Source organism: Gastrolobium bilobum, unplaced genomic scaffold, assembly GCF_033153095.1.
Source record: "Gastrolobium bilobum isolate Gb01-03AN ecotype WA unplaced genomic scaffold, APGP_CSIRO_Gbil_v1 utg53380, whole genome shotgun sequence".
Lineage (NCBI taxonomy): Eukaryota > Viridiplantae > Streptophyta > Magnoliopsida > Fabales > Fabaceae > Gastrolobium > Gastrolobium bilobum.
In genome coordinates this window covers 262,501-290,000 of record NW_026897886.1, presented here as the reverse complement: position 1 = coordinate 290,000, position 27,500 = coordinate 262,501, and the positions used below count along the sequence as shown (strand labels likewise).

General features: G+C 45.1%; 2 protein-coding genes and 2 non-coding genes across 4 annotated transcripts; 3 read left to right on the top strand and 1 right to left on the bottom strand.

The window, feature by feature from the left end:
* Positions 1-6,143: 6,143 nt before the first annotated feature.
* On the top strand, positions 6,144-6,215 carry TRNAN-GUU (transfer RNA asparagine (anticodon GUU)). Its single transcript has one exon. It is a non-coding gene; the product is annotated as a tRNA-Asn (tRNA).
* A 389-nt stretch (positions 6,216-6,604) lies between these two features.
* Positions 6,605-6,687, top strand: TRNAY-GUA (transfer RNA tyrosine (anticodon GUA)). Its single transcript has one exon. It is a non-coding gene; the product is annotated as a tRNA-Tyr (tRNA).
* Positions 6,688-8,433: 1,746 nt separating this feature from the next.
* Positions 8,434-10,857, top strand: LOC133311145 (NADH-ubiquinone oxidoreductase chain 2-like). Its single transcript, XM_061512164.1, has one exon. The coding sequence runs from the start codon at positions 9,667-9,669 to the stop codon at positions 10,309-10,311; it is 645 nt and encodes a 214-aa protein (XP_061368148.1). The 5' UTR covers positions 8,434-9,666; the 3' UTR covers positions 10,312-10,857.
* Positions 10,858-24,737: 13,880 nt separating this feature from the next.
* Positions 24,738-25,954, bottom strand: LOC133311136 (cytochrome c oxidase subunit 2). Its single transcript, XM_061512155.1, has one exon. It carries the CDS (start codon positions 25,734-25,736, stop codon positions 24,768-24,770), a length of 969 nt encoding a protein of 322 aa, XP_061368139.1. The 5' UTR covers positions 25,737-25,954; the 3' UTR covers positions 24,738-24,767.
* Between the last annotated feature and the right edge of the window lie 1,546 nt (positions 25,955-27,500).

Here is a 27,500-nt window from a genome sequence, read left to right as displayed (position 1 = left end):
GCCGGTCAGGCGCTCTGTTTACTGCTTTATATCTGACGCAGTGCGCAGTAACACTTCAACAGGCGTACGGTGGGATTACCCCGTATGATATTCATACTAAACTATCTGTACCCGTATCACTCACTAGATCAGGTTACCCTAGGATCATACCATCCTTTCATAGACAACAAATCTATAAAAGGGATGACAAAGCTGATATGCTAGTGAAACTCTACTTATCGTTCTTTAGTTTATCTAGAGCGATTAAGTTAGCAAAACGGATTTTTCCGTCTTTGTTTGCTAGCATAACTGATCCTATGTCTGACGTTCAAAAATTGGAAGAAGTCAGAGATTGGCTACGAGATACGTAAACTAGCCAATCGGTACCTATCTCAAGCCCTCTCACGCCCCCTTTACCAGGGAAGAATATCGTGGGAACCGACTTGGAAGGCTCTGCCAACGGATCGTAAGCGACCTGGTCAGTCTCGCCGTGAAAGAGGCATATTTGCCAATTTTACATCATAGTGACTCTGGTTCGCTATGCTCCGTTTATCGATGTCTGTTAACCCTGCATTAGCATTAGGAATGACGCAGAAGCTTACATCGAAAGGATCAGCAGCCTTATTTATGGTCATCCATTACCAGATATCCTCGTGATGAATGGAATGATTGGCTATCCAATATACCAGCCAATAGTTCTGTTACAATTCCATAAAGTATTCTGATGGAGTTTGACAGTACTGGTGACTTATTTGGCTATCCTGGCAGGTTATCGCATTCAGTTGAGTCTGGTGCGGGCGTCCCCTCCGAGGGTCTATCTGCTACTTAGTCAACAGGCTCTGGTCCCGGATCAACAAGGTCATCTACTGGAACTGCGCCTAGATATGCGTACAAAGGAATGCTGGCACTTGAAAGGAATTGGACTATATGATGGTGGGACAGGCTTTCCCCTATCCACGCCGGTCCATCCACACTTCTACTGGGTGGGATATTAGGCTATATCGGAACAGGGAAAGATACTGGACGGAGTTGTGCTTTTCCCACCTTGGCCAGGAAGAGATGTGAGACGAGGTTCTTCAACCATTACTTTTCTTCAACTTTGAATTCCGTTCTGTCAGGGTCAAGATCAGGTGGTAGCTTATTTGCTGTTGCTGGTGCTACTGGAGTCTCGCTTACGAACATAAGAATCTTTCGATCCCAAACATCAAAATATAGATCACTAGCATCCGGCTCTTCCTAACGATCACGAAAGACAGAACCCCGATCACTAGCACTAGGATCCCTACTTTCACTAAATTCTGGATCTTACTCCCGATAACGAAGATCATAATCTCTATTACGAGCATCCGTAACTGCATAGCATCAGAATCTCACTATCGATCTGTAGTTGGCCAGCAGCATAGGCTAGGCACCATAGAACATGCCACAGTGCATGCCATAGCGATGATGACCACCATTGTAGTTATAGGCATCTTAGTGTTAGCCACCTTTTTCCAAAGAATTTCCAAGTCTTCCTACTCGTTGACCAATTCTGCTTCAGCTCCCGTTCCTTCACGAGCATCTACACCCGCTCTGGTTCTTCCTGTTGTTTGCTTCCTGCTTGTATCATTCAACCTGTGTCAACCACTGTAATAAGAGCTAAAGGACTATGAACCTTAAGATTGCACGAACAAGGGAACAATGGATCGAGTAAATAGGAATCGGGGAGGAATCGAACCTCCCGGCCGGCTAGCCCGCGTTCCAACCGATCCGCCTCCATCCTCCACTCCGTCCTTCGTTCTCCGTTCTCCCTTAGAATCAATAGGAATACATTCTGTCTTTTCACCGCTCCGTGGGTAGTCAGTCCTATGCATAGTCCACTAGAAGTGATGAAGGGTCTGCCCAGTTAGAGTTTTGTTATTTCATCCACTATTATTATATTAGCCAAAAGGAACTATTTTGATCTTCCAGTTCCCGGGTGGCCCACTTTCTTACTTGTCGCAACCGTCTCTCAATTGCTAAATCATCAAGGAAGTTCTCAAGGATTAGAGCGATGTCCTTTTTTTTTTCTTTTTAAAGGCGGTCCTTTTCTTTCCCCCGACCGATGACTCGCTTGTTCAGTACTGCTAACTATTATAGGAGGATGCCGTCCCCTCGGGACTACCAGTAGTTTCGGTTGTTGAATCTCGTGCAAGTTAGGTTGTGCTTGTATTGGCTGCAAGCGGAACGTAGGCGCTTTAGGTAGGTGTGTGTTGACCATGCACTCTCGCGTCATGTAATGTCGTATGATAGAAGTGGTGTGGTGATTGACCTCCATGCTAATGGTTATCCCCAAGGTTCAACGAATGAATGAAGCTATGATCGTACCCGGATAGAAATGACGGTCTTCCTCTTATGTCTCCAAGCCGGCCATAATAGAATAGATAGGCAAAGCAGCCAATAGCCAATAGCAGTCTGTTTTAGCCTATCGATAGATAGTAGGTTGCTTCCAAGCTCAAACCATTTGAAACTGAATTGCTACTGTATTCTTATTATTGATAGATTGGTATTCTCCGCCCCTGTCAAATAAAGTAGAGGGAGAGAACTGGAAGAGAGAAGGAAAAAGAGCAAAGGATTTACAAGTCTAATGGGAGAGGAATGGCTGACACGTTGACTGCCTTCGAGAAAAATAGAACCCAAGCGGTCTAAGCCCCGGGACGGACCCCAACCGAAAGAAAGGCGCTAGACGGACTAACGGCAAGCGAGATAAAGAAAGCAGCTGGCCCTATGTGTAAAACCTTGCCGCGGGAGAGTCTTTCTCCAATGAGAATCAAGCAAGTTTTTGGGCAAGACAAGAAAGGAACTCGCCCTTTGACACCACACCAAGGGATAAGAGCTGATTGCTGGCGATGACTTGGTGAAAGGAATCTATGAAAGAAGGTTCTCAAACCGGGTTCCGACCGAATAGAGCGCGGAGCCAACGAGTCTTTAAGTAAGTGGGCGAACAGCGTAACGAGTCTAAGGGCGGGATCAAGCTTGAAAGGAATGGACGGGCGTAGGCTTAATAGTGAACGCAGACCCCCCTGCTTATAGATATGAGATCAATGACTTAAAAGACAGATGCCGAGAGAAACTGTTAGACTTCTTTATTGCGTTGCGAAGAGAGATCGAAGACGAAGATTTTCTGACGCAGTGCGGGCACTGGATGGAATAGACAGAGAATATAACAACCCACCGGAAGGGCATACCTCAGGAGCACCAATCTCCCCCGGCAAACATCTATCTGCACGAAGCCGACCTATGCTATGGGTAGAAAGAAAAATGAAATATGAAAAAAAAAAGCAGCAAGCAACAACGGCTGAAAAGCCGTTGCGCGCTAGCTTGTAATTTAGGGGGTAGGGGTGCCCCTTTCTAAAACTTATATTTAATATAAGGAAGAAGAAGGCCCTTTTTTTTTTGGAGTTTTCCCCAACCTATACCTAAGGGCTTCCGTTTTTCAGCTGCATCGCACTGCCGCATAAACAATGGATCCGCTGGGCTGGATGAGCAACCTTATCTGGAAAGGAATAAGGAATAGTGAAAAGCCATGTCACTTGGAACGGAACTGGTTGCTTATTGACTTTTTTTTAGTAAGACCACTTTGCTTTGGTAAGCAAAATTCTATTATATTATTCTTAGGCATGGTTGCTTACAAGACAAAAGCTAGCTTCTAGATGTTCTTTGCCTGAACATATGGAGGAAGCAACCTTCTGGCCTCTGTACCAGTAGTGGAGTGGCTTGCGACTTTCAATCAGAAAAAAAGGAAAATGGAGCAAGGCAAGGGAGAAAGAAGTTGTCCCCTCTTCTCTGGTAACCCGCCGCCGGTCATATAGAGTGCTCCGCCCGCCACCGCATATGTATGTAGAAAAAGAGGGAGCAGGAAAGAACAACCGTTTGACTTTGGCACATGAGGTGGCGGGTTTGGCTGGGTAACATAATGGAAATGTATCGGACTGCAAATCCTGGAATGACGGTTCGACCCCGTCCTTGGCCTCGGGGAGTGGCGAGCAGCACGGAACTTTAATGAATCAAATGGCATAGCATAAAGGGGGGGCTTTCCTTTGTTAGAAATCCACAGACAACATTCTGGAACTTCCAAACCAAAGAAATGCAACATGAGAAGTTTTACGTTACGCTTCAATAGAATGAATTCGGTAAGGGTAGAATACGCCCCATGGTCGATCGAAGGTCCTGTGCCACTTGAACTCAAATCTATCTGACCTTCCATCCATCTTTGTCCAGCCAGCCAGCTCATAAATGTTAGACCAACCAATCTCAGGGCTGACACAACCGAATTGGTTGAGGAAAAGGAAACCCCAGCGACCAAGCACTCCCGCCTCCTAAAGCGGAGACCGAACAACCGCCAGGTTGTCGAAGACACGTCTGAAGAGGAGGCGGGCGCCCTCTAAGTTGACCACCCTACCCACTAATGGACTATGAGGGGGGGCAGGCGAACGGGAACCGACCGAGAACCCGAACCGCTTGCCATATCTAAACTAGCTGACCCCTTCATACATACTCGATTCATTAGGGTCGGGGATGGATGAAACCCATAATCAAATAAGTGCAAAAAATAGCGCAAGCGAAGCCGGGAAACGGACCGCAGCGCAACGACTAGGACTCGTGTCGGAGGAGTTTTGAGCGTGAGCTACCACTCATGCAGCGGCAAGGACCCGCAACTCTCGAAGGGGCCACCAACCGCCCGAATCACTGTAGTGTAGGAAACCCTCCCTTTACTCAATGGATAGCGCTTATCCTCTTTCAATCAACAAAATGAGAAATGGATGAGAAAGAGGTCTTTATGGAAGAGGCTTTGCACCTAGGACTCATAAAGATCCAGAAGAATGGGTCTAGGCTTTCGAAAAGATGAAGATGCAAAGGGTAAAGAGAAAAGAAATGTCTTTTGAACAACCAACCTGACATAAGGATTCTAGCTCGCCCAGTTAGAGCAGATGGAGATTCTCGGACGGGGAAAAGCGGCACTCAATCAACATCTATTCTATTAAACAACACCAAGAACAAAGCCATACCATGCCCTCGGGAGAAAGACGTGATGATTGCCATGAATGCTGCCCTCGAGGACGTGTACAAGAAGGTCTTTGCCGATTCCTATCAACATGGTGCACCTCTCAGTAGATAGAGGGGCGTGAAAACGCCGTGGAGACTTTGACCGAATGAATAGGTATCAATTGATAGACATTTTGATTGAGGAAGAGAATCCAGGATGAACGCTTTTTTCGTTCGCTATGTGCTGACTGGATGCTCGCGTGATCGATGGACGGGGGAATTGCATGAATGACGAGACCGGCCTAACCGAAAGTCAAGGCTCTTCCCTCTCTTGATGGCGAATCTTGATTGACTGACACTAGGAACCGATTCGGAGAAACAAGAAGCATGGCATGAGATACGCGGCGGCAAAATTTCCGATAGCGAATTACTTGACTCGATGGATGGAGGGCCCTCCAACTCAAGCACGAAATCAATGTTGAGTCAACAATCATCGAGAGGGGCACCGCCAAGCGAGATCGAGACCAGCACCTTGTATATATATATAGGTTGGGGAAAAGCCCCTTGTTTGTATAGGCTTCCAAACCTGCGCTTCTTCTAATATCCCAACAATCAAGAAAGTAGTAGGGGCTTCAAACCTTCGCCTATCTATACTATCTATAGTAAGTAAGGGGCCTTTTCTTGCTCGTTAGCGCTGTTTTTTGATTGCAGGGCGCTAGCTTACTTACTAATAAATAAGAAAGGGCTTTTTTCTTTCATCTTTCAGCTTGATCGGAATCGATTCTATGATTGAATAGCAGAAGTGCTACTTAGTAGTAGAAACTCGGAGAGACAGACAGAGAGGGGACTCCATCATACCTGCTAACTCCTAGGATGAGAAGTAGGTCCCTTGTTTTTGGCAGGAAGAGTTCCATTGTTGCCCCTCGGGAGAATGAGTCTACTTAGCGAACTGGCAGGACGCGGAGATCGATTGATCAATATGAATCTCGAGAGTGGATGGCGCCGCCCCCTTGTCCTGGAGGCTCTCCGGCCGAGGAGGGGCTTGCTATCGTAACCTTTTCTCCCGGTGTATGTGAAAAAGAGTGACGAACCCTTTTTTGTTCGGTCATAGGTTGGTGTCCAAAGAACGAGAGTCGGCTTCCTTAACTTAAGTCCGTTGTTCCTCAGTAGCTCAGTGGTAGAGCGGTCGGCTGTTAACTGACTGGTCGTAGGTTCAAATCCTACTTGGGGAGAATTTTTAGTTGTTATAGCTTTTCTGACCTAGCTACCCCTGTCCTTCCCCTTAGTTTCTAAACTAGCAGAATCGTGGGACATCAAAAGTGGGAAGTTTATTGTTGATTTTTTTTCTATTTCTGACTCCCTTTTTTAGTTTAGGAACATGGCTCGTTCATTCACTTGCTCATGAACTCGCAGCTTCGCCAGAAGCGACTAGGGGGGAGCTGTCGTAGAAGCTTTGCCCTTTGTACAGAGATTGTTATGAACTGACTAAATGACTAGCGGAACGCTAGCTAAGCTAAAAAAAGAGTATTAGTTCCCTTCAATCAAATCAATAAGCTTTTTTTCTGGTTTGGATCCCTCCTTCCTTCTTAGAACCCATTGAGGGGGGCCTCGGCCCGGGAAGGGGAGAGTGGCCGAGTGGTCAAAAGCGACAGACTGTAAATCTGTTGAAGTTTTTCTACGTAGGTTCGAATCCTGCCTCTCCCACTTGTTTGTTGTAGACTTCAGAGAAGAAGAGAAAGGAGGCATTCGTCAGCGAAGGAAAGACCCCCATTTCATAGCGCCTGGGGAACGCAAGTTTGATCGAGGATTGGAGAGGAGAGGTGGAATGGAAGAAAAGGGGATTTAGGAGTCTTTGTGCGAGCCGTATGCGGTGAGAGTCGCACGTACGGTAACGAGGGGGGTTCGCGTCTATACGTGTAGTGTGGTGGTTGGGCCTACCCACCCTATTTGTTCCATGATCTATGGGTCTACTGGAGCTACCCACTTCGATCAATTAGCCAATCTTTTGACCGGATACGAAATCACTGGTGCTCGATCTAGTGGTATTTTTATGGGGATTCTATCTATCGCTGTAGGATCCCTATTCAAGATCACTGCAGTTCCTTTTCGGGCGGCTGTAGAACGGACGGCCGCCTATAGGTGGTAGGGTAGGGTGGGTGGTACCGCTCAGATTGCGGCCAATCTTCCTAACCGCGCGCGGGCCGGGCTTAGAGCGCGTGAAACTCATCACTATCTCGTAAGGGCGTTGAGACCATAGCATGTTAAACGAAAGCGCCGCTTTCTCTGTAGTGTTGTCACACAGCTGCCCGCCTAGAAGAGCCACTCGCTCTGTAGTGTTGTCACACAAGATAAGCACGCCGCCCGCCAGCTGGCCGGGCGAATCGAAGTTCTCTTCCGGTCAACTGTCCACCCAGTCAAGTGCAAAAAACACAGTAGAATCACGCAACGCACGCTGCTGGTGTGCTTCCTGCCCGCGAGGAAAGAAGAGCGACAAGGTTTAGTTCAGATTTGACTGTTTGCAGCATGGGAGCGGATTACCCAAAAAATCCCTGGGAACAATGAAAAAAAAGATATCTCGGTAACGAAAACTATAGGGGGCTGTATTGGCGAGATCCAACGGTGAACAGCTGTCCAACAAAAGAAAAACCGCCTGGAAGTCCGAGGACCTTTAGTACCGTACCCTACCCCCGAACCAGCAGCCTTTGCGCCAAGCAAGACCGCCCTTGTCCTTTCTCCATTCCGCCTCCTTCTTTGCTTTGTTCCAATAGAGTCTAAGGCAAAGCAAAAGTGGGTTCGTATGCCGCCTACTTGACCTACTTGACGAAAGGGAACGAACTTAGTTTCGTTTCCGGGTTTATGGATTGGATTCAGTCAGCGTCACTCCTTCCTTTTGATTATGTCGTGACGCTTTGGTTACCGGCAAACGCTTCCAAAGGCGACCCTCTCGAGTTTCCGGCTGTTTCCTAGATTGAAGTAGCCTTTCTTTCGTCGCCCTACCAAACGAAAGAAGTCACTATCAAACAAAAAGCTCGCCCTACTTAAGCAAAGTACCAAAGGTGCGCTCCGCCCGGTGACTAAGAAAGAAATTGGTTTGCGCTTTGAAGTGATGAGGTCGCAAAGAGGGAAGTAGGGCTCCTATTGATTGAAAGGTTGGTTCTTCGGTTTCCTTTAGAATGAAAGTAGCTATGAAGCCCCTACTACTTATACTGACTTTGTTTGATTAAAAAGGCGAACCCCAACTAGTCGTATGGGGTGGGGTGCTTGTGGTAAGCTGCCTTGGATATGAGTATGAGGAATGAAAAATTCCTAAAAAAAAGGCAAAGTCCGGTATTTTACGAAGATCTTTCTATCAATAGATAGGATTTAGTGTTCGATATAGGGGATAGGATCCATCTGCTCTTTCTCTCTCCATTTTTTTTTAGAGCGTTATATCTTATCTGCTATCTCTAAAAAAAATGGGGATAAAGGATACATAGACATCTAAGGGGATGTCTATTCTATTCCTCTTTAGAGTAGAGAAAAAAAAAAGATAGATGAACGAGATATCTTTTTTCTATCTATCATTGATTCAATCTATGAATCAAGTCGAAAGACTTCTTTGGGTTCCCCGAAGCCCCGAATGGATTGTGGATCGTTTCTGCCAACGAAATGAACGCGGAGCCCGTTCCGAATGCTTCTCCGATCCGGAAGTTCTCGCGAAGAGAATAAGATGCTGCTCCCCCTCCCTCTGTCTTTTCTCGCTTTGCTAATCTTCCCTTCTAACGCCGGGCGGCGGCGGGCGCGGGAGGAAGAAACCTAAGAGAAGACGCTCTTAGGTTTCTTTTTTTTCAGTGCAACACAGGAAAGGCGCCCTCTTTTTTTCATCCCTGCAGCTTTCCAGATTTTGTATTGAACGTATGGCGTAGCTAGGATCTTAAAATCATGATGTTTGAGCCTAGCCTATCCTATGTTCAAACCAACCAAACCCACCCCCTATTTGAATAAGGCTGGAAAGAATGCCCGCCAAGTTCAGATCAGGGAATGCTTCCCCCAACCATGAAAGGAAAGGCTCGACGAAGGGAGGGAGATGCGGCGGGGGAAGGAAAACGCTTTCGGAGATCGATCTTTTTTTTTTTCATCGAAAACGAAGAAGGCCGAGGATGGCCTACGGTGCGTGTTATCTGAAGGGAACACGCTTTTTCGACCGCGGTGGTATGATTGCCGGGCCCTCTCCTCGTTCCGCCCGCTGGCCTATTGGGATAGCAGCCTTCGGGCTTTGCCTGCCCTTTATATCTCGGCCCGGGAAAGCGCTGGCAACAACAGAAAGGAAGGGGTCCATGTAGCTGCTGCGTCCGCCCCCTTCTTAGTCAATGGGGCAGCAGGTTCGGCATCTACTAAAAAAGAGAGAATCCACTTGAGATAACCACGCCTCTGCTAGGCAGCGTGTGGAATGGCCAAGAGCGGACCTTTTTGGATATATAATCCAAGTGGAGAGTGGAGTTACGGGAACAGCCGTCTGATGGAAAACTACTTTCACGTTCGGTTCAGAGAGCACTTTTTTTGTCGTCGAGAATTCTTCGTTCCCTTTCGTGTGAATTCCCCAGCGGCGAATTAAAAACTTTTTTGGCCCTATCTATTCCATCTCTCGAGCCCCGAAGAAAACCCCCCTCCCCTTCGGACTCCATATCTCTTTTGACTCTATATATGTGGGCACCTGATATCTATGAGGGTTCACCCACCCCGGTTACAGCATTCCTTTCTATTGCGCCTAAAATTTCTATTTTTGCTAATATTTCACGTGTTTCTATTTATGGTTCCTATGGAGCTACATTGCAACAAATCTTCTGTTTCTGCAGCATTGCTTCTATGATTTTAGGAGCACTGGCCGCCATGGCCCAAACGAAAGTCAAAAGACCTCTAGCTCATAGTTCAATTGGACATGTAGGTTATATTCGTACTGGTTTCTCATGTGGAACCATAAACGGAATTCAATCACTACTAATTGGTATCTTAATTTATGCATTAATGACGATAGATGCATTCGCCATAGTTTTAGCATTACGGCAAACCCGTGTCAAATATATGGCAGATTTGGGCGCTCTAGCCAAAACGAATCCTATTTCGGCTATTACCTTCTCCATGACTATGTTCTCATACGTAGGAATACCCCCGTTAGCCGGCTTTTGTAGCAAATTCTATTTGTTCTTCGCCGCTTTGGGTTGTGGGGCTTACTTCCTAGCCCCAGTGGGAGTAGTGACTAGCGTTATAGGTTGTTGGGCGGCCGGAAGGTTGCCACGAGTAAGTCAGTTTGGGGGACCGAAGGCAGTTCTCCGTGCACCGGACACGTAGCTTACCGAATCAGTTGCGACACCGATGGGAATGCATGCTACGAAAGAGAGGGTCGAGTCTGAAACATCAACCGTCTACTCAATATCCTTGTACGAGTCCACAATCACTACACGAGATGAACCTTGGTTTGGTGAATTGAAGTTGGCCTTAGGTGTCAAAAAAAAAAAGGACTCCCAGTTACTGCGCGCGATCGTATACTGAGGTGCTCCCCGCCGGTTGTTGGAACGACGCGAGCCGGGCCTCCATTCAGAAAGATGAAGGGTCAAAACAAAAGTCAAAATAGGGGGTTACAAATTCCCCATCTCATTGGGGGCGGAAAACGAATCGACATCTCGATGTGATACAGCCTTTTCTATTTTCGTTGGGAAAGAACGGCGAAGTCCATCCGAACCGTCCAATGAAGAATAAGAGGAGAGCAAAGCGCCAATGGCGCGCGAAGCGCATGCGAAACGGGCACGGATAAAAGTGTGGAGGATAAGCAGCCGAGCTCATTCCCTTCGCTTCCTGGGCCCAAAGCAGTGCAGTCTTTCCTGGCCAAATCAAGGATTTGGGGCTTCTTGCTACGCTACTTAACTATAGAAATCCATTTTTTTTAGTCATATATATATATTAATAGAAAGATAGATCCATCCATCTATCCTATCCGATTTAGATTTTTATATCTAAAAAAGAATCGATTTCATTCAACGTTTGATTCAAAGAACTGCGCTTAGCCCCCCCCGCTCATGAAACGGCTCTGCTGCAATGGATGGCAGAGGGTCCGTAGTACCCAAAGCACTGGAGTGGTCCAGTAGCCGGGAAGGGGCCTAGAAGTGCCTACTACTACACCACACTACACTCGGCTCTACACATTTAGAGAGCTAACCCCTGTCCAGTCCCTGGCAGAGTGAAGGGGGCTTCCATCCTTATTCCCTATCCCCATCTTCGCCCAGGCTAAAGGGGCCTTACTTATTCAGGGGGGGAGAGTGGAGCCCCGATAAGCACTGTTTAGAGGAAGATCCTTGGCCCCTCCTCATTCTCTACAGGGTTCCAAACCTTTCTTCAACATAGGTGACAACGAGCGGGGCAGAGATGGAAGAGATCGAACACGAGAATAAGAAGCAAGCTCGCCTTCCTTTTTTATCATTTTGATAGAGAGGGATGGATAAAGTGGACAAAACAGACTCGCATTTCCCAGTCGAAAAGATGGGTTCCTTTTTCGTCTTGCATTTCTCATCGAACAAATACGGAAAAAGAATCATATTGAAAACGTTCCTAACCCACCAACCCCTTCCTTCGTAGAGCCGTGTATTGTAATCCGAACCTGCCCGGAGCGAGTCTCCCATAGAGGCAAGTGAAGTTGGTGAGCCGTATGATGGGCAACTATCTCCTGCGGTTCGGAGAGGACTCAGCTGTTAGTTAGTACCCCCTTTCGGGGTGGACCTTTCACTCTATTTTATTATATACGCTTAGCGAAAAGAATGTTTTTTGATACACCTAGGACATGGATTTTATATGAACCAATGGATCGTGACAAGTCGTTACTACTAGCAATGACTTCGTCTTTCATTACTTCATCCTTTCCATATCCCTCTCCCTTGTTCTCAGTTACTCAAAAAATGGCACTCAGTTCATATCTTTAAGTTCGATCATTGACAAGGTTCAAAGAAAGGGTGGGCCATTGATAAAGAATCGATTCCAAAGCACAATGCTAGCAAGGGCCTCCGCTTTTCTTTTCATTAAAGACAGTTCCATTCGATTAGTTAGCTCGTAGTCAGTCTTTACTTAACTTAAAAAGCAAGAAAACGGATGCCAAGGGTAGAAATGGGCGCGGCTTTCGCGCTAGCGCTCTCTCGTTAGCCGTTGCTTGTTAGACGTCGGACACTCTTCTTGTAGAATGTTAGGACTGGGTTGGAGCCTGCAGGGACTTCTTTACATAGCCGAACGGGCCTTTCTCTCTTTCTCTAGTGAAAGCGTTCGTAGAGGCCTTCTTATTTAGTGGCCAACCCGCGTAGATGGCTGGTTTAGTCATTTTTTTTTTTCTCCTAGCTTCAAAGCGGTCTTCTTCTAATGACAGAGGCCTCCTATAATGGATCAAGTTGCTATATGGAAAAGCTTTGACCCCTGTTATGGGTCTGAGGTCATCGGCCTCCATTTGCGTGGGTTTTGGAAAGCAGACTTTTGATCCTTCATTTTGAAGGTTGGGGACTTATTCTACTGTAGAATCTTAGGATCTTCCAGTGAGAAAGAGGAGCCCTCGTGTCCCTTCCTGAATCAGGCGTCAGTCTTTCTCATGTTCGAGGTCTCGGTCGTTCCTTGGCTAAGTCTGAAAGTCGGTCCTACCATTCTTCCATCTCCGTGTCCCACGTAAGAGAAGGGTCGTCTCTCTCCTTGTGAGAATTCGTATAGGCTATTCAAGACCTTGTGCTGAAGTGGCGTAACTGGCTCATGGAGTCTTTTTTTCTTTATCTTTATTAAATCGTCTTCTTCGGTCATAGTAGGGCTAAGCCCAGAGGCTTCAACTGCAAGGCATCCCTAAGATTCTATCTTGATAAAAAGGATTTTTTGTTTCCTCTCGACAGAAGGGCTGTGGTTTCTAAGTCGAGGCATTTCATCATTCACTGGTAGTGAGAGCTTCCCTTTGTTCTTTGGTCCCGGGGCAAAAGCAGTCCTTGCGCCAACTGGTAGGGCGTCCTGTGGAGATGTTGGACCAGTCCAATCGGTAAAGGTAGAATTCGTTTCCTCATTATCAGCCAAGCGGCTGGGAATGAAATGAGAGCGCCTCACTCGTTCTCTTTCTGTGATTCGGTCACGGTCAAGTGAAGCTTCTGGAATGTCTTTCTTTCTCGTCAAACCGGCAGGAACCAAGCATTGATTTCATCCTGTCGAAAGATCGTCTTTTTGGTAAGGACTGGATCCTTGTTATATCGATCGTGCGAAGTTGGTATATCTCAATGCAATGCACGTGCCTGGAATGGGTGAAAATCTGTGGGTCTTCTAGGACACTCCATGTCGATGCATTACTGCCAGCTGAAGTCAATGGCTCATTGCTTGTGATGGACGGCGGGTTTTCACTTTTGAGGTTAACTGTCCTTGCCCCCTCTCTGGTTGGTTGAATGTGTTCACAAGCTTCTTGGCTTCTAGTATACCTACTTACTATCATGGAAGAAGGGCGTAGCTACGTCTCGCAATTCCCTCTTACCCGGAGGAATGAATGATAAAGTCTGACGAACCTTATCTTGTATTGCTTCCGAGGTCTGCCTTCCTTGATTGAGCCCTAAAACTGGCACCGGTGGTTGCATATATAAGATAAGGGTAAATTCTCACTAAATCTTTTGTTGATATACATATCCTCGGACGGAAGTCAACGCAAAATAAGCGGCTTCATCCACATTGAGGGTCGGCTTGGTGAAAGGCGTGATGCTATCGTATATAAGGAATAGCCTAGCCAACGCTCTACTTACCAACTGACCGACTGGACTACATATGTAAGACGATCGGACTACAGATTACGTGCTAAACGGATTAGGCTGAAAGGCAAGGATGATACGATTTTCATCAAAGGTGGAAGGAGATTCTCACTTCTTTTGCGAAAGACCATTCCCTTAAATGAAAAGCACATAAGCTCGCTCTACTACTTCGAATACGATAAAGATAATATAAGACAAAGAGATTCATTACGGATTGGAATGCTAACGATTGATTCCCTTTTGGGCTCTCATACAGAAATGAAAGACTGACAAGAGGAAGAGAAAGCAACTCTGACTCTTACAGTAACCAACAAACTAGAATCACTTCAATAAGTAATCAAATTACTTGCTTCGGAAGTAGCCGCTTCAGCTTCAGCCACTCGAATTTTCGATATTCCTTTTTATTTCTCATCAAACGAATGGCATCTTCTTCTGGAAATCCTAGCTATTCTTAGCATGATATTGGGGAATCTCATTGCTATTACCCAAACAAGCATGAAACGTATGCTTGCGTATTCGTCCATAGGTCAAATCGGATATGTAATTATTGGAATAATTGTTGGAGACTCAAATGGTGGATATGCAAGCATGAGAACTTATATGCTGTTCTATATCTCCATGAATCTAGGAACTTTTGCTTGCATTGTATCATTTAGTCTACGTACCGGAACGGATAACATTCGAGATTATGCAGGATTATACACGAAAGATCCTTTTTTGGCTCTCTCTTTAGCCCTCTGTCTCTTATCCTTAGGAGGTCTTCCTCCACTAGCAGGTTTTTTCGGAAAACTTCATTTATTCTGGTGTGGATGGCAGGCCTATATTTCTTGGTTTCAATAGGACTCCTTACGAGCGTTCTTTCTATCTACTATTATCTAAAAAGAATCAAGTTATTAATGACTGGGCGAAACCAAGAAATAACTCCTCACGTGCGAAATTATATAAGGTCCCCTTTAAGATCAAACAATTCCATCGAATTGAGTATGATTGTATGTGTGATAGCATCTACTATACCAGGAATCTCAATGAACCCTATTATTGAAATTGCTCAGGATACCCTTTTTTAGCTTCTAGAATCTATTTCTTAGTTCAACTCTTATCTTACTAACTGGAATCAAAGAATTAGTAGATCTGTTCCGCCCACGCCCAAAATGGGAATGGGCTAGGGTTATGAACTTATAATCTAGAATCTGATGATCGAGTCGATTCCATGATTATAAGTTCATTCCATACCGGACCAGACCGGAATAGGGTTATATATATTCTCATTATGAGAAGGGGTCGTTCGAGCGTATCTAAATAGATACTATGTTTACATATAGATCCCCGCGCCGTTCCATTCCATTAAGGATAAGAATTGGTTCACCCGGTTGGACTATTCCCATGATAGGGAATCTTCTTCTTCGAATTAGCCTCAAAGGCAAGGTCTTCTGAGCTCGTCTATTGTGTTTTTTACATGGGTAAGCCTCTTTCTTATGGGCTGGCCGTCCTTCTGTTTCGAAGAATGGAATTTAAGTTAGGAGAAGAAGGAAGACCGGGGACAAAGCCTTCCAAGAAAAGTTCTTCCTTTTTTCGATATGACCATCAAGAGCAAAGCGTGGCTTCTCTCCCCGGGAAATAGCAATATGTCTTTGCCTTGTCCTATCAAGAAAGACCAGTCCCCCTCCCTCTAATCTAACCCTAACTCGCTCGCCCAGGCCTTTGCCTGCACAATAAGAGAATGAGGGTTTCAAAGGCTAAGTTTTGAATCCAGAGGGGCTTCGGGTTTGACCGGCTTTTGGAGACACTACTTTATAAGCTAAGCTCTTTCTTCTTTCGCTATCTCCGAAAAAGCACTTCTGGGGCCACGCCTTTCTCGATGCAACTGTCAAGTAAAAGATGCACTAAAGCAGGATTGGAATCGGAGATCTAGACTCAGGGAGTAGTTCTACGACTTGCATGTGTTAAGCAACTGACATTTCCGAGTTAGATTAGCTTAATCCAATAGGAAACAAGTCTATACTGCTAGCTTCCAATCATAGCTTCTACTTGTCTAGCTGACAGATAGAATAAGCAACTCATTCTATAGGATAGAGTTGGTGAAAGAGAAGAGATAGGCATAGCAGTTGACTTACAGAAGTTGCTAGTCGATCTCTCTTGCCTAGCCGGGGATCTTCTAGGATGCCGATTGGGACAGGTAGATTGAAAGCTAACTATCTCCTATTGCTAGCATGGCGGAGACAGAAATAGCAACTAATCCTTCTCCTTGGCGGATAAAGGGCAAACAGCTTCTGAGGGAATTTCCCTGGCTAGTCTATAAGTCCCTGCCCTGCTTTGGCTCTCTCTTTCCATTCTTTTCTTATAATCTCGTCCATTCAACAAGAGCTATTTTGGACAGCCCTGCTAACTCGTATTCGTCTTTTAAGACAAGAGCTCCTAGGCAAGGAGGGACTTTTGCTTCTGTCTGTGCAAAACCTATTTGCCCAATCCTTGACATACTGGGTGCCCGGACTAGAGAAAAGGTCGGATATAGAGAGAGTGGACGTGAGGCACGGCAAAAAGTAAAGGAAACCGGGGATTTTGTCCATTTCTTCGAGAACAGTAAGAGCTTCCCCGACAAGGACTGATAATGAAGCCTCTTCGCCGACAATGCTAGTTCGATTGGATGCGCTATTTCGACGAGCCCCTTAAGGAAAGGAAAGCCCTTATTTGCCCTGAACCTCTTTAAAGAACTGCAATGATCACCATTTATGCCGCAGCATCTATAGAAAAAAAAAAAAAAGAGCCTTTCTTTTATGCCGACAATGGCATAAAGGAGGTTACTAAGGCATTTAAAAAGACTTGCATCTGATTCAATAGCAGGGGATTCAATAAGAGTAGATTCGTGCAAAAGAGCAAACATCCGATTCGGGGCAATTCAGAAGTGACAAGATCCGAGTGAAAGAGACCTGGCTTGGCCGGCCAGGAAAGGAAGGATCTTATTAGAAAGCATACGTACCGGCTTGCGACCGAGGAACTGCTACTAAGCATGTAATGCATTCAACTCGGTAGCGAGCCTCTTCCCGGGTCTACTAAGACTCTCTTATTCATATGTTATTCCATACCTCACTGACAGGAATTGCGACTTTTGAGCCCGCTGGAAGTAAACCAACGGAGATACCTTTATCTGGTTCAGCACCCTCTCCTAATTAAGCTAAATAGTCAAGCGAAAGAAGCCCGCATTCCCACTCTTCTTTCCCCCTATCGCTAAGGGCCTCGCCTTGGGAAAGGCTACATTAGTCAGACCTAACGAGAGATTTCTCTCTCTCCCTCACTTTTTGGCGCCAAAAACCTGTCAGTCCGGCCAGGGCGCACAGAGGTGTGGTCCAACCTTCCGAAACGAATTCTTATTTATCCATTCTTCTCCTCCTTTGTTTGATCTTCTTTTTGAAGAATGAAGGTTAGGAGTCGGAAAATAAGAATTTGAAGACTCAAAAAAGAAATCGAATCTTAGAATAGAAAGACTTGGCTGAGGCAGAACCAGGTACGAAGTCGCTATCGCCTGCTAACTCTTAGCAATAGAGTAATAGTAATATTATATACTAAAGACGATTGCGCGCAAACAAAGGAGAACCACGGAGACTCTTGAATTCCTAGTAAAATCTTATCTGAAAGTACTTCCCCTGGCTGTTCTATCATGAGTTTCATCCTTTTAGTAACACTTTTTTTTAGCCATGTTGTTAGAAGAAAGCGGCGGGCCCATAGAGCTCTACAGTAGTGCCTTGCGAGGTCGGAGAGCCGATAACCTTAGATCGCCTACGAGCCCCACTAGTCTGATTTTATTGATCACTAGCCCTTACTTACTCTCAGTCACTGATTCAAGAACGAATACCGAGACAGCCGTTCCCTTGCCGGTCTACTGCCTGATGGCTTTACATCGCTAAAGAATCAGTAATTGACAGCAAGAGCTAAGAATCAAAAAAAGGAAAGTACCAATTGGATTGGCAATGTGCGCTCAAACCTGCTACTAGTCTCTGTGATCACTTATGTCATTTCAGTAACCATCATTCCGCCAGTGAATGTGTAGCGAAAGAAGGGAATATAACTATTATGATACATCTGACTGGTTGACTTTCAATCAATCTTCAGAGCACAGAGGGAATGACCCACACCGAACAGCATGTGTTAAGCATATAGCCTAACTAGCATGATTGAGCCCTGCAGTGGTAGAACCTGGTATGGAATAAGATGATGATAAAAGGACTTGTAGCTCTGAAACTGAGTCGCCGTGAGCGCATCTTCCTAAGGGTACTACGCCGGTCGGACTAACTGCGGCAGCTTGCCATCATACTAAATGAAAGTTTTTTGATTAACAAGGGAATTGCCATTACACATTACATTATAAGTGAACTTACTTAACGAATTCAAGCTTCTTCGCAATATCAGGTTGGGATAGTAAAGGAAATCCTTTATCATAAGTTGTTCAATCTCGCTCAAGGAGAGAAAAAGTGGTAGTTGCGCTCTTTCTACATTCGTACTTAAGGTAGAAGGCTTTCTCGGCTTATGCAACGTGACTTCAAGGGCAGTATCCCAAGCAAGTGTAGTCAGGGATAGGGACGATATCCCCAATCTGAGTATTTGGGGGGTATCAGACTACATTCCAGAATAGGTGGTTTAGCCAAAGATAGGTGTTCAGTAAGTCTTTACTTCCTTTCTTCATTTTTAGAGCAAGAAGCCAATGTTGTAATTCTTAAGGATGATTCTTTGAAGCAAGTACTTTGACTTTAAAGCTACGAATTAGAGTGAAAACTGACCTCACTTTTTTGGATCAGTAAGTGATAGCTGTCAGGTTCGCAGAATGGCCGATGGAACCAACTGAATCCACTCGTGACATGATCGAAGTTCGATCCGGGGAAAGAGATGAGACGGTCTACCCGTCTTTACACATACGAGGAATCACTCACTGACAGACAAGAGGTCGACAACGTGAGCTTTACTGCCCTGCCTGGTTCTTTGCAACCCTAGAGAGTTAGGTCTCTCTTCTTTACTTTAACTTTAGAGAAGGAAATCCGAAGCATTACGAGATCAAAAGAAAAGAAAGAACTCTATTTTATGCAATAGGTCAGTTAAGAGTTCATTCTTACACTTCTAGTATGAGTGTACCATGGCAGGCAGGCGCATAGGGTCAATATCCAAAAAAGGCTGCATGTGAATTCCTGCCTACTTACTTCGACTTCAATATCAGTGCGTGGTCTATTGGGAGCTGTTTAGTCATTGGTGGGTGGAAGCTTTCGAAAAGCAATTTTCAGGTCAAGACCAACAAGTACTGTTGATTCAACTATGCTGCCCCTCACTCTTCTCAACGTAGTCGATTCATCTTCAGTCCTATTCTTTTCCATACTGAATAACCAGAAAAAGAGGTTGCTAGGTGTGGTGTTGGCTCTGGGCTGGATGAAAGAAGTCATCCCCACCCCTGACCTTGCAACTAAGCTCGGAGACCGGGACTGCCCCTTTCTCTCTCTGGTCGAGTGGGAGACCTAATGCTTTTAGTACCCATTCCTTGCGGAAGAAAAGAAAGGGTTGGAATGACTGGGCGTAAAGGGCACCTAGCTTGATGGGCGCTTTACCTCTCCACGCCAAAGCGACCTCCTCGATCACAAATGGAAATGGTACACGGCCGGACATTGCCTATGCTGCGGGTTTACTAGGTAGATGCCTAGTTGCCTTTCAAAGGCCTTCAGTTCCTTGTCTGATTCTATGCAGACTATTGATTCAATAGCAGCCTATTCTCTGCTCGTGGCTATCTTAAATCTTAACCATTGATTCAATTGGGCAAAGAACAATCTATTCGTGCCATTCAACCTCCTACCATTCAGTCAGTTGCTCTTTTTCGGTATCGGCAGCATGAACAGCTGATTCGTGAACAGGAGATGCGAAGACACCACAATCGCCAGTCCAAAAGAATTGATCCGCTTCAAGAGTTAGCCCACCTCAAGGCCGAAGTCAAAGCTTTCTTCTAGCTTCTAGGTTTAAGTAGAAGGTGTCAAAGCGATATGACACAGAAGTTGAAGTTCGCTATGTTAACCATGGGTTCAGGCGAAGATAGCAAGTGTGAAGCGAGAATGGTCTTTCTCTTTAGGTTGGAATCAGGATCTATATCTATATGTTTTAAGCTTAAAGTCGTCTTGTTATCAATAGAAACTAGGAGTCTGCGCTCGCCCATCTCTTTTTATTGATTCTCGCTAAAGGATCGGGTACTTTGATTGGTATTAAAGTCAAGTGTTCTATTCCTTCGATCAAGTAACCCCAACCAGTGCAAGCGAGTGAACTAAACTACCGGCATGGGCGGATAGGCACATAACCTACTAATTCTAATCATGAATGGAATCGGTGCGCCTATCAACCGTAGGGATTGGGTGCGGGGCTAAGACCGGATGTGCAAGAGAGACTGGGCTTGGGTATACCAAATGATAGAAGGAAGCCTGACTTTACGCATAAATCCATTAAAAGAGATAGCCGATCGCATCTCTCTTTCTATTGATTGTAATTCAAAGTAAAGGTTCTATGCTAGAATAAGGGAAAATTACTCGACCATAGGGTGACGAAGGAAGCTTGTTAGAATTAGAAAAGGAAGTCACTGAATCAAGTCCCATTTGATAGTTAACCCCCATCATCCATCAATGGAGGAAGGCGTTAAGGTAACCTCAAAGCCAGTTGATGAAGGAAGGCATCTCACCAAGGCCTTAGCGCATGCTGCCCACATGAGCACAGAAAAAGGCCAATGCAATGAAGAGCCCTCATTCCCCAAATACCGAGTCCTAGCCGCCTCTGTATCTATGTCCCTGTGCTTCTAAGGTGATCAAGCCCACTTAGGAAGAGAAAGTCAGCGAATGGTTCCATGGCAACATCAATTGCATTAGGAAGAGCAAGTGCCTTCCATTTTTTCACCTTGGGGATCTTAGCCTGACCGGCCTGGCCTAATGCACCCCTTGGGCCTTGATCGATCCCAGGAGCTCCAGACAAGAATAAGGAATCTGAATGCCAGCCCTCTTAAACTGAAACTATCCCACATACAATAAGGAGATGTATACGATAGCGCTGACTTGGAGGCACTATTTGTTTGGGAAGGAGACGCTTTACGAATAGGCCACTCTGATCAACAAAGTCCTTCAGTATCTACAGATGCAGTCCAAGCTTCAGGGGGCGCGTCATATGAAGTGAGTTTCAGTTCCTGCAACGGTTCGAGTTGGTGATCAAGTACAAGAAAAGAAGGGCCAACGACGGTTACAGATTTTTTGTCCAGACCCCCCTTTTTCTATTTTTAGTAAAGCGTCGCAACTGCTTTTTTATCACTTTATTAGACTTCAGGGACTTTACGGCGGAGTACTCGGAAGGACGTCGAAAGGCGTCTGGGAGAAGACGACCCGACTGCAGACGGCAGATGGCGAAGAGCCGGGGCAAAGACCCTCTTTATTGGCTAGCGGGGCATGCCCTTCCGGCGTGGGTGTGCTGTCGACTATTGATTCAATTCCCGAAAACCTGACACCAGCAGTTTCTTCTGGGCATGTCCCTGAGACTCTTGAATCTTTCCCCGAGATGGCAGTAATGGTCTTTCTTATCGATTACAAGGCAGGCCGGAGGTCGACTACCCAGCAAAAAAGATTTTATATTATGCGCTTCTAAATATCTATCAAGACAAATGAGGCAATAGCGGCCTAAGGGAGATGAGAATGGGAGCTTTGAATAAACCTTTCAATGAGCAAAAATATGACATTGAATGCTTGAGTCGCTGATAGGGGAGCCCTTGTCTCTTTTGATTTGAAGACCTTTGCGCTTTCCCTTTGGCGGGCTATTCCTTATTTATGTCCGCGGATTCTCTTTCTTTATCATCATCCGCCCCTACTCGTCTTTGCCCTGCCATTTCCAGTCATTTACAATGCCAGTGATAAAATAATAAGGAAGCCGGCTCATCTTTGATTCTAATGTGCCAATTCCTCTCTTCAATGAAAGATTGATCCGTCACTTCCCGAAGAAAAGGACTCCTAGAGTGTGAACCCAGGATCCGAGATGTGGAAACATTTGCCGAATCTACATAGGCCGAAGCCTATAAATATAAAATATAAATTGAATATTCTTGCTCCATCCGGAATGAATTTACCACCTACCTTGGGATAAGTGGTTGCCGGAAGCTTGAGACTTGAATGGTAATGACTTGAACACCCGATTCTGGTATTAATATAACTTAAGAAGTTCATCCCGTGAGGTAATCTATACCCGTGCTATAAGGAATATAAAAACGGACTTGTATTTATCTTTTATAGGATACTGGAAATGAGACTACAGTCAGAGTCCGGGTGTAAGCTCAAGTAGTGGTAGCTCTTTGAATAACTAACTAGATCTTTCATTCCTACCCACTAAGTAAAGGAGTCCAGTCTGAGTAGCTGGATCATCGAAAGACTTCCATTAGTGAATCGTTATAGCATTTTGTATCGATAGCGCTTCTTTTTGAGGAGATTCCGTCTTTGATCCATGCTTGCGATCTCGGTTGTGAAATTTTCATTTTCTTTTGGCTTGGTAATGGTTTTCTTTTTCCTTAGGGAATGAATGTTGTTCCTTTGTTTCATCGCATAGAAGTTTAGTTTTGCCCAAGTCTGAAGATAGACATAGATATGAATCATCCGCTGTGGAAGGAGATGCGGCACTTGCCATTTCATCCCTAGCCTTCGTCTCGTATAGGACATTAGTTCAGGTCAGCCCCTTGGTATGCTAAGATCAGTATCACGCGTAGGTGAATCATTAAATGAAGAATTTGCCAATTTTTTTTTGAGTTATCGAGTGTAAATCAATGTTATGCCTTTTACTACACCACACCTGCTACCCACTTTCTTTGTTATTGGTTCAAAAAAGCCTAAACATTCCTTTTCTTATTCTTACTCTGCTTCATCCTATGGCTGCTCTTTAATATGTTCTAAAACCGCCAACCCTTGTTGTTACTTATTCATCGGCGGAGGATAGAGCTTTTCTTTTTCTGCTTTCCTATGATATGGATTTGGTTGATTCTCCTGTGGTATCGACTGCCTTTGTTCGGCTGAGACTTCCGCGTCTGCGGATTCTCTAGTAGCTGCTCTAGCGTCTGCTTCGTCGGGTGCTGAATCGGATGCTTTATCTGCGCGGTTTGAAACTCTTTGGAAAAGAAAATGCTTTGCCCAGGAATTCTAGGTTGAAAGCCCTCTCTGACCAAAACCAGGAACGAAAGTCTTGATCCTAGGCTTTGGAATAAATCAAAAGAGCCCGAGCCGAGTCAGGATACAACGCATAAGTATAAGCTGCTAAAGCATCAGGCAGGGCAAAGGTACTTTCCAGACCTGAATCTACAAAAGATAGAACCTAAATAAGAAGCCAGGGAGGCCTTATGGTAGAAAAAAGGTATGCAGGGGTTCTGGGTCTATTATAACCAGAAGGGGGGAGAACGGATTTTGGGACGTGTCTGTCCCCTTCTGGTTATAATAGCTGGTGAAATGTACGACCTCCAACTGAACCTAGCCCAAAAGAGTGTAAGCGAGGGATTAAAAACCTAGTTGATAACTTATAAAGTCAAGTAGAAAATCTTATTCTATTTGGATTCCCAACATGCAGAAGTACAAAACCAATTCACATAGAAACTAGAGTGAGTTGGATGGAACCTGATGATCTTCGAGGCCGAAGGGAGCTAGAGTGGAAGCTGGCGCGGAGTAGGAGCTCCAGCTCGCAAGCCACCACAATATAGGAAAAAGAATAAGCAAGAGGAGAAGGATGTGTCTCAGGTGCGGAGACCTGTTTAGAAGGTGAACCAGCAGAGTCAGATGCAACCGGGCATGAAGCAGCAAGTGCTGTAGATCTGGTATAACTTCTTCTCGGATATGTTTGGTTAAGTGAGGTGGCGCAACAAGCCGAACCACATGGGTCGAGTACAAAGCAACCAAATATCCGGACTTCGGAGTCGGAATCATAATTCAAAAAAGGTTTTTGTTCGCTCCGCAGGCACGAACTAGTCGAGATGTATGTGGTGCCCTTTCTTTCATTCACATTGATTGGTGAGGTTGCTTGATTGTAGGGGCCGGGAAAGGGTCTGCCACCACTGACTCAGATTTTTTTGTAATCGATGTAGCTTCGTCGTCTGTCTCGGGATCGGTAGTGTTCCCCCATTCCTTAGTCTTCGCTTAAAGGATGTTGATGTTTCTTTTATTTAAGATACAATCTGTAAGTAAGTTACCAAAACTTTTTGTGTTGTAGACGGCGAAGAGTCAATAGAAATAGAATAGGAATCCCTAGAGAAGAGAGTTCCCGAAAGGAGAAGGGGAATTGACCAGTTCTGGAATTCACAACTACAAAAATAACATCCAATTTTAGCGGCAACCAAAGCGACTTTTGAACCTTTCTTAAGCTCAGAGCAGAGTAGCTGGAAGTCAAGTAGAAGAATGAGTCTAGCGACCAGGAAGCATAGATAGCAAAGGCGGAGATGGTACTTTAACAGTCAAAGGAGGATCATATGCTTATAACATGCAATTTGAAATCACGTACTTACCCCGGGGTTGCCCCGAATCCACTAATCAAATAGGTAATGTTGGCGAATCTTCTGATTATCGAGTTTCAATTCGACAAGTACCAACAGGCCGAAAAAGACGAAAAAAAGGCCTTGCATACTCGAGAAGTCAATAGCAACCACTCTTACTTATGATATTCTTTACTTTCCTTGTTAAGGTCCCGCGGTAAAGTAAAAAAAAAGCTATAAGTAGGCTCGCTATTGCGAGCTATACGAGCTGTTTGCCTTTATACGGCTTCGCTATAGCTCCTATGAAGTGGTGGGCGCCTTCTAGAAGCTTCGCCAGAAGCAAGATGAGGTCGCTCTCCTGCTCGTTCCGTACTTGACTTACGAGCTCGTGTAGTACTCGCCCCTATCTCTAAAGGGGCTTATGCACTCCACTCGCTGTCTACTAAACGAGCGTTAGAGCGAGCGAAGCCTTCCTTTTAGTTCCCCCCTTATCCCTCACCCTACTCTTTCATTTCCGCTTAAGCTTCCCCTGTTTGTGGGATTAATTGATTGGATACCCGAGAACCATAATCTTTACTAGGAACAGCTTCTACGACGATAGGCGTAAAGGCATGATTAGTTCCACAAATCTCACTGCACTGACCATAGTAAACCCCTTCTCGTTGTACCGAAATAGAGATCTGATTTAAACGACCAGGTACAGCATCACATTTGACACCTAAGGAAGGTACAGCCCAACTATGAGGTACATCAGCAGGTGTTACAATAATACGTATATGAGTTTTGGCTGGTACAACCACTCTATTGTCCACTTCTAATAAACGTGATTGACCCAATTCTAGATCATCTTCTGGAATCGTATAACTGTCAAAAGTGAGTGACTGTTCATCGGAACTGTTATAGTCTGAATACTCATAAGTCCGATACCATTGATGTCCAATAGCTTTGATAGTAATGGCTGGATCTACTACTACCTCGTCCATTGAGTATAACAGAGCAAATGATGGTATAGCAATGAACATCGGGATGATACTAGGAAATATGGTCCGAAGAATCTCGATAGTAGTTCCATGAACAATCCTTTGCGGGATTGGATTTTTTTGATAGTGGAAATGCCATAAAGCGCGAACCAAGATCCGTGATACGAAAACCAAAATCAGAATGAGGAAGAAAAAGATATCGTGATGTAAGTCTATTATTCCTTGCATCATAGGTGTTGCTGCGTCTTGAAATCCTAATTGCCATGGTTCCGCTGCATCACAAGAAGCTAAAGTATAAATAAGTTTGAAAGCCAGATAGGCGAGAATGAAGACTTTACAAAAATGCCCAACCTTTTCCTTTTTTAACCATTCGAATGCTTTTTTTAGGGATTCCATTTTCTTTTTTTCTTTCTTTTCTTGTTTCCGCTCCCCCCAAAAATGAAGAAAGACTTGTCGGAAATCGCCTTGCCTGAACGGTTCACTTCTCCTTTCTAGAAATGAATTCATTCTATTGAGTTGTGGTTGGTTGTTGACCAACAAACAGAAAGCATGGGAGAAAGAAAGATGCACAAACAAACGAAACTGGAAACAAGGAAGGTAGAAGGAGCTATATCAACTACCTAGACCGACCTGCTATAAAAATTCCATAAACACCTAGCAAAGATACTGTACTGAATGACTGGATCGATCGTACTAGATAGAGAGTCTCAGATAGACAACCTTTCATACGCAATTCCTCGATCCAATCTCGCAGGTCTGATCGCACCTTAGATCAAGTTGTAACCGAAGTAGACCAAGAAGGGAGTGGAATGATGATGACCGGGCACTCTCTTGGATCTCTTTTCTACGCTCAGATCCACCACTCTCCTGTTGGCTACCTTGTTACGTCCTCTCCCCTCAGATAGGGAACCTCGCTAACCTTCTCGGCCAGCTACTCTAACCCTAACCACTGGGATCCCCTCCTGCCGGACTACCTGTCCATTCATTAATGGAATGCCTGAAGGGCAGAGACTTGAGTCAAGATAGACTTGTTTTCTTTTTCTTGAGTCCTCTCGCCTGAAACCGGCCTTCAACTGCGGAAACTGTTATTGCGGCTGTGGCTGGTAGAGAAGGTGAGAACCACCAGTAGGTCGATCCTCGCCCGTTATCTCCTAATCTTCCTAGGTTCCAACCATTTTTATATTCGTCACTAATCCTGTTGACCTTGCTCGGTGTGTTATATTAACATTTTCTTTGTCTTATACTCGGTTCGATTGACGTTTTTCGTGAAAGTGGGTTTGTATCTAGGGAGTCGAGCCCTATGTTCTTTTTTACTTAAGATTGGGTGATCCGGTGGTCTGGCCTTGGCCATTGTTTTTGCTGTGCGATCCCTCCTAACTGCCGAGGACATGCCCTCTCTGTGGAGGCAAAACGTCCTGCCCTCGTCTTTCTCACATCAATCAGACTCAGATCAATGCCAATCCTGTGAGCATCTTCTTCGAACCTCGACTTTGAGTTCCTTTTATCAGCCACTCCTTTCTCTTTTTTTTTCTTCTGTGCTATTCAGTTAGCCCCCTCGTCCTATAGTGAACCTTTCCACTCTTCTCCTTCTTGCTAAAGATCTGGCAGAAAGGTTTAACCAAGGAAGTCTAAACAGGTAATAAGGTTTGAAGAGCTCACTCGTTAGAGAGTGAGGAGCAGGGATGATTTGAAATCTTGTTTTCACACCAACCCAATCTCTATAAAGAAAAGAAAACTATAGGATCCAGGTTAGTTTCCCAATCCAACGGATCGTAACCTTGGGGCGACCTCCTAACTAAGGTTATCATAGATAAGGGGAGCACGCCGGTCCCCCCACTGTGCTGGCTAGTTAGTAAACTAGGATGTTGCTGAGCAAACTAGCCAGGTAATGGTCACTTTCACAATCATCCTTTCATGGTCTTGTCTTGGAAGCAAGTTGCCCGAACGTAGCAACAACCGTTTACACGCCATAGCTATTCTATTGGCTCGCCTTTCATCGCTACTCGGAACCTCTGGCTGAAATGAATGACTTCAAAGGGCCAATCTCAGGTAACAATTATGCTGATACTTTGGTAGCTAAACTCACCATGGAATGAGGGACCGTACTCGTCTTAGAGCTATTTCGACTTATTCAATTGAAAAAAGAGCACTTCCTTATCTTACCTAATCAAACCTGATTAGCCGCATCGGGAAATCTAGGGGTTTATCGGTCAAGGTATTCAATCTCTTTTTTCGGAGTTTTCCGGGTTAAGTTAGGAGGGCTAAGGACAG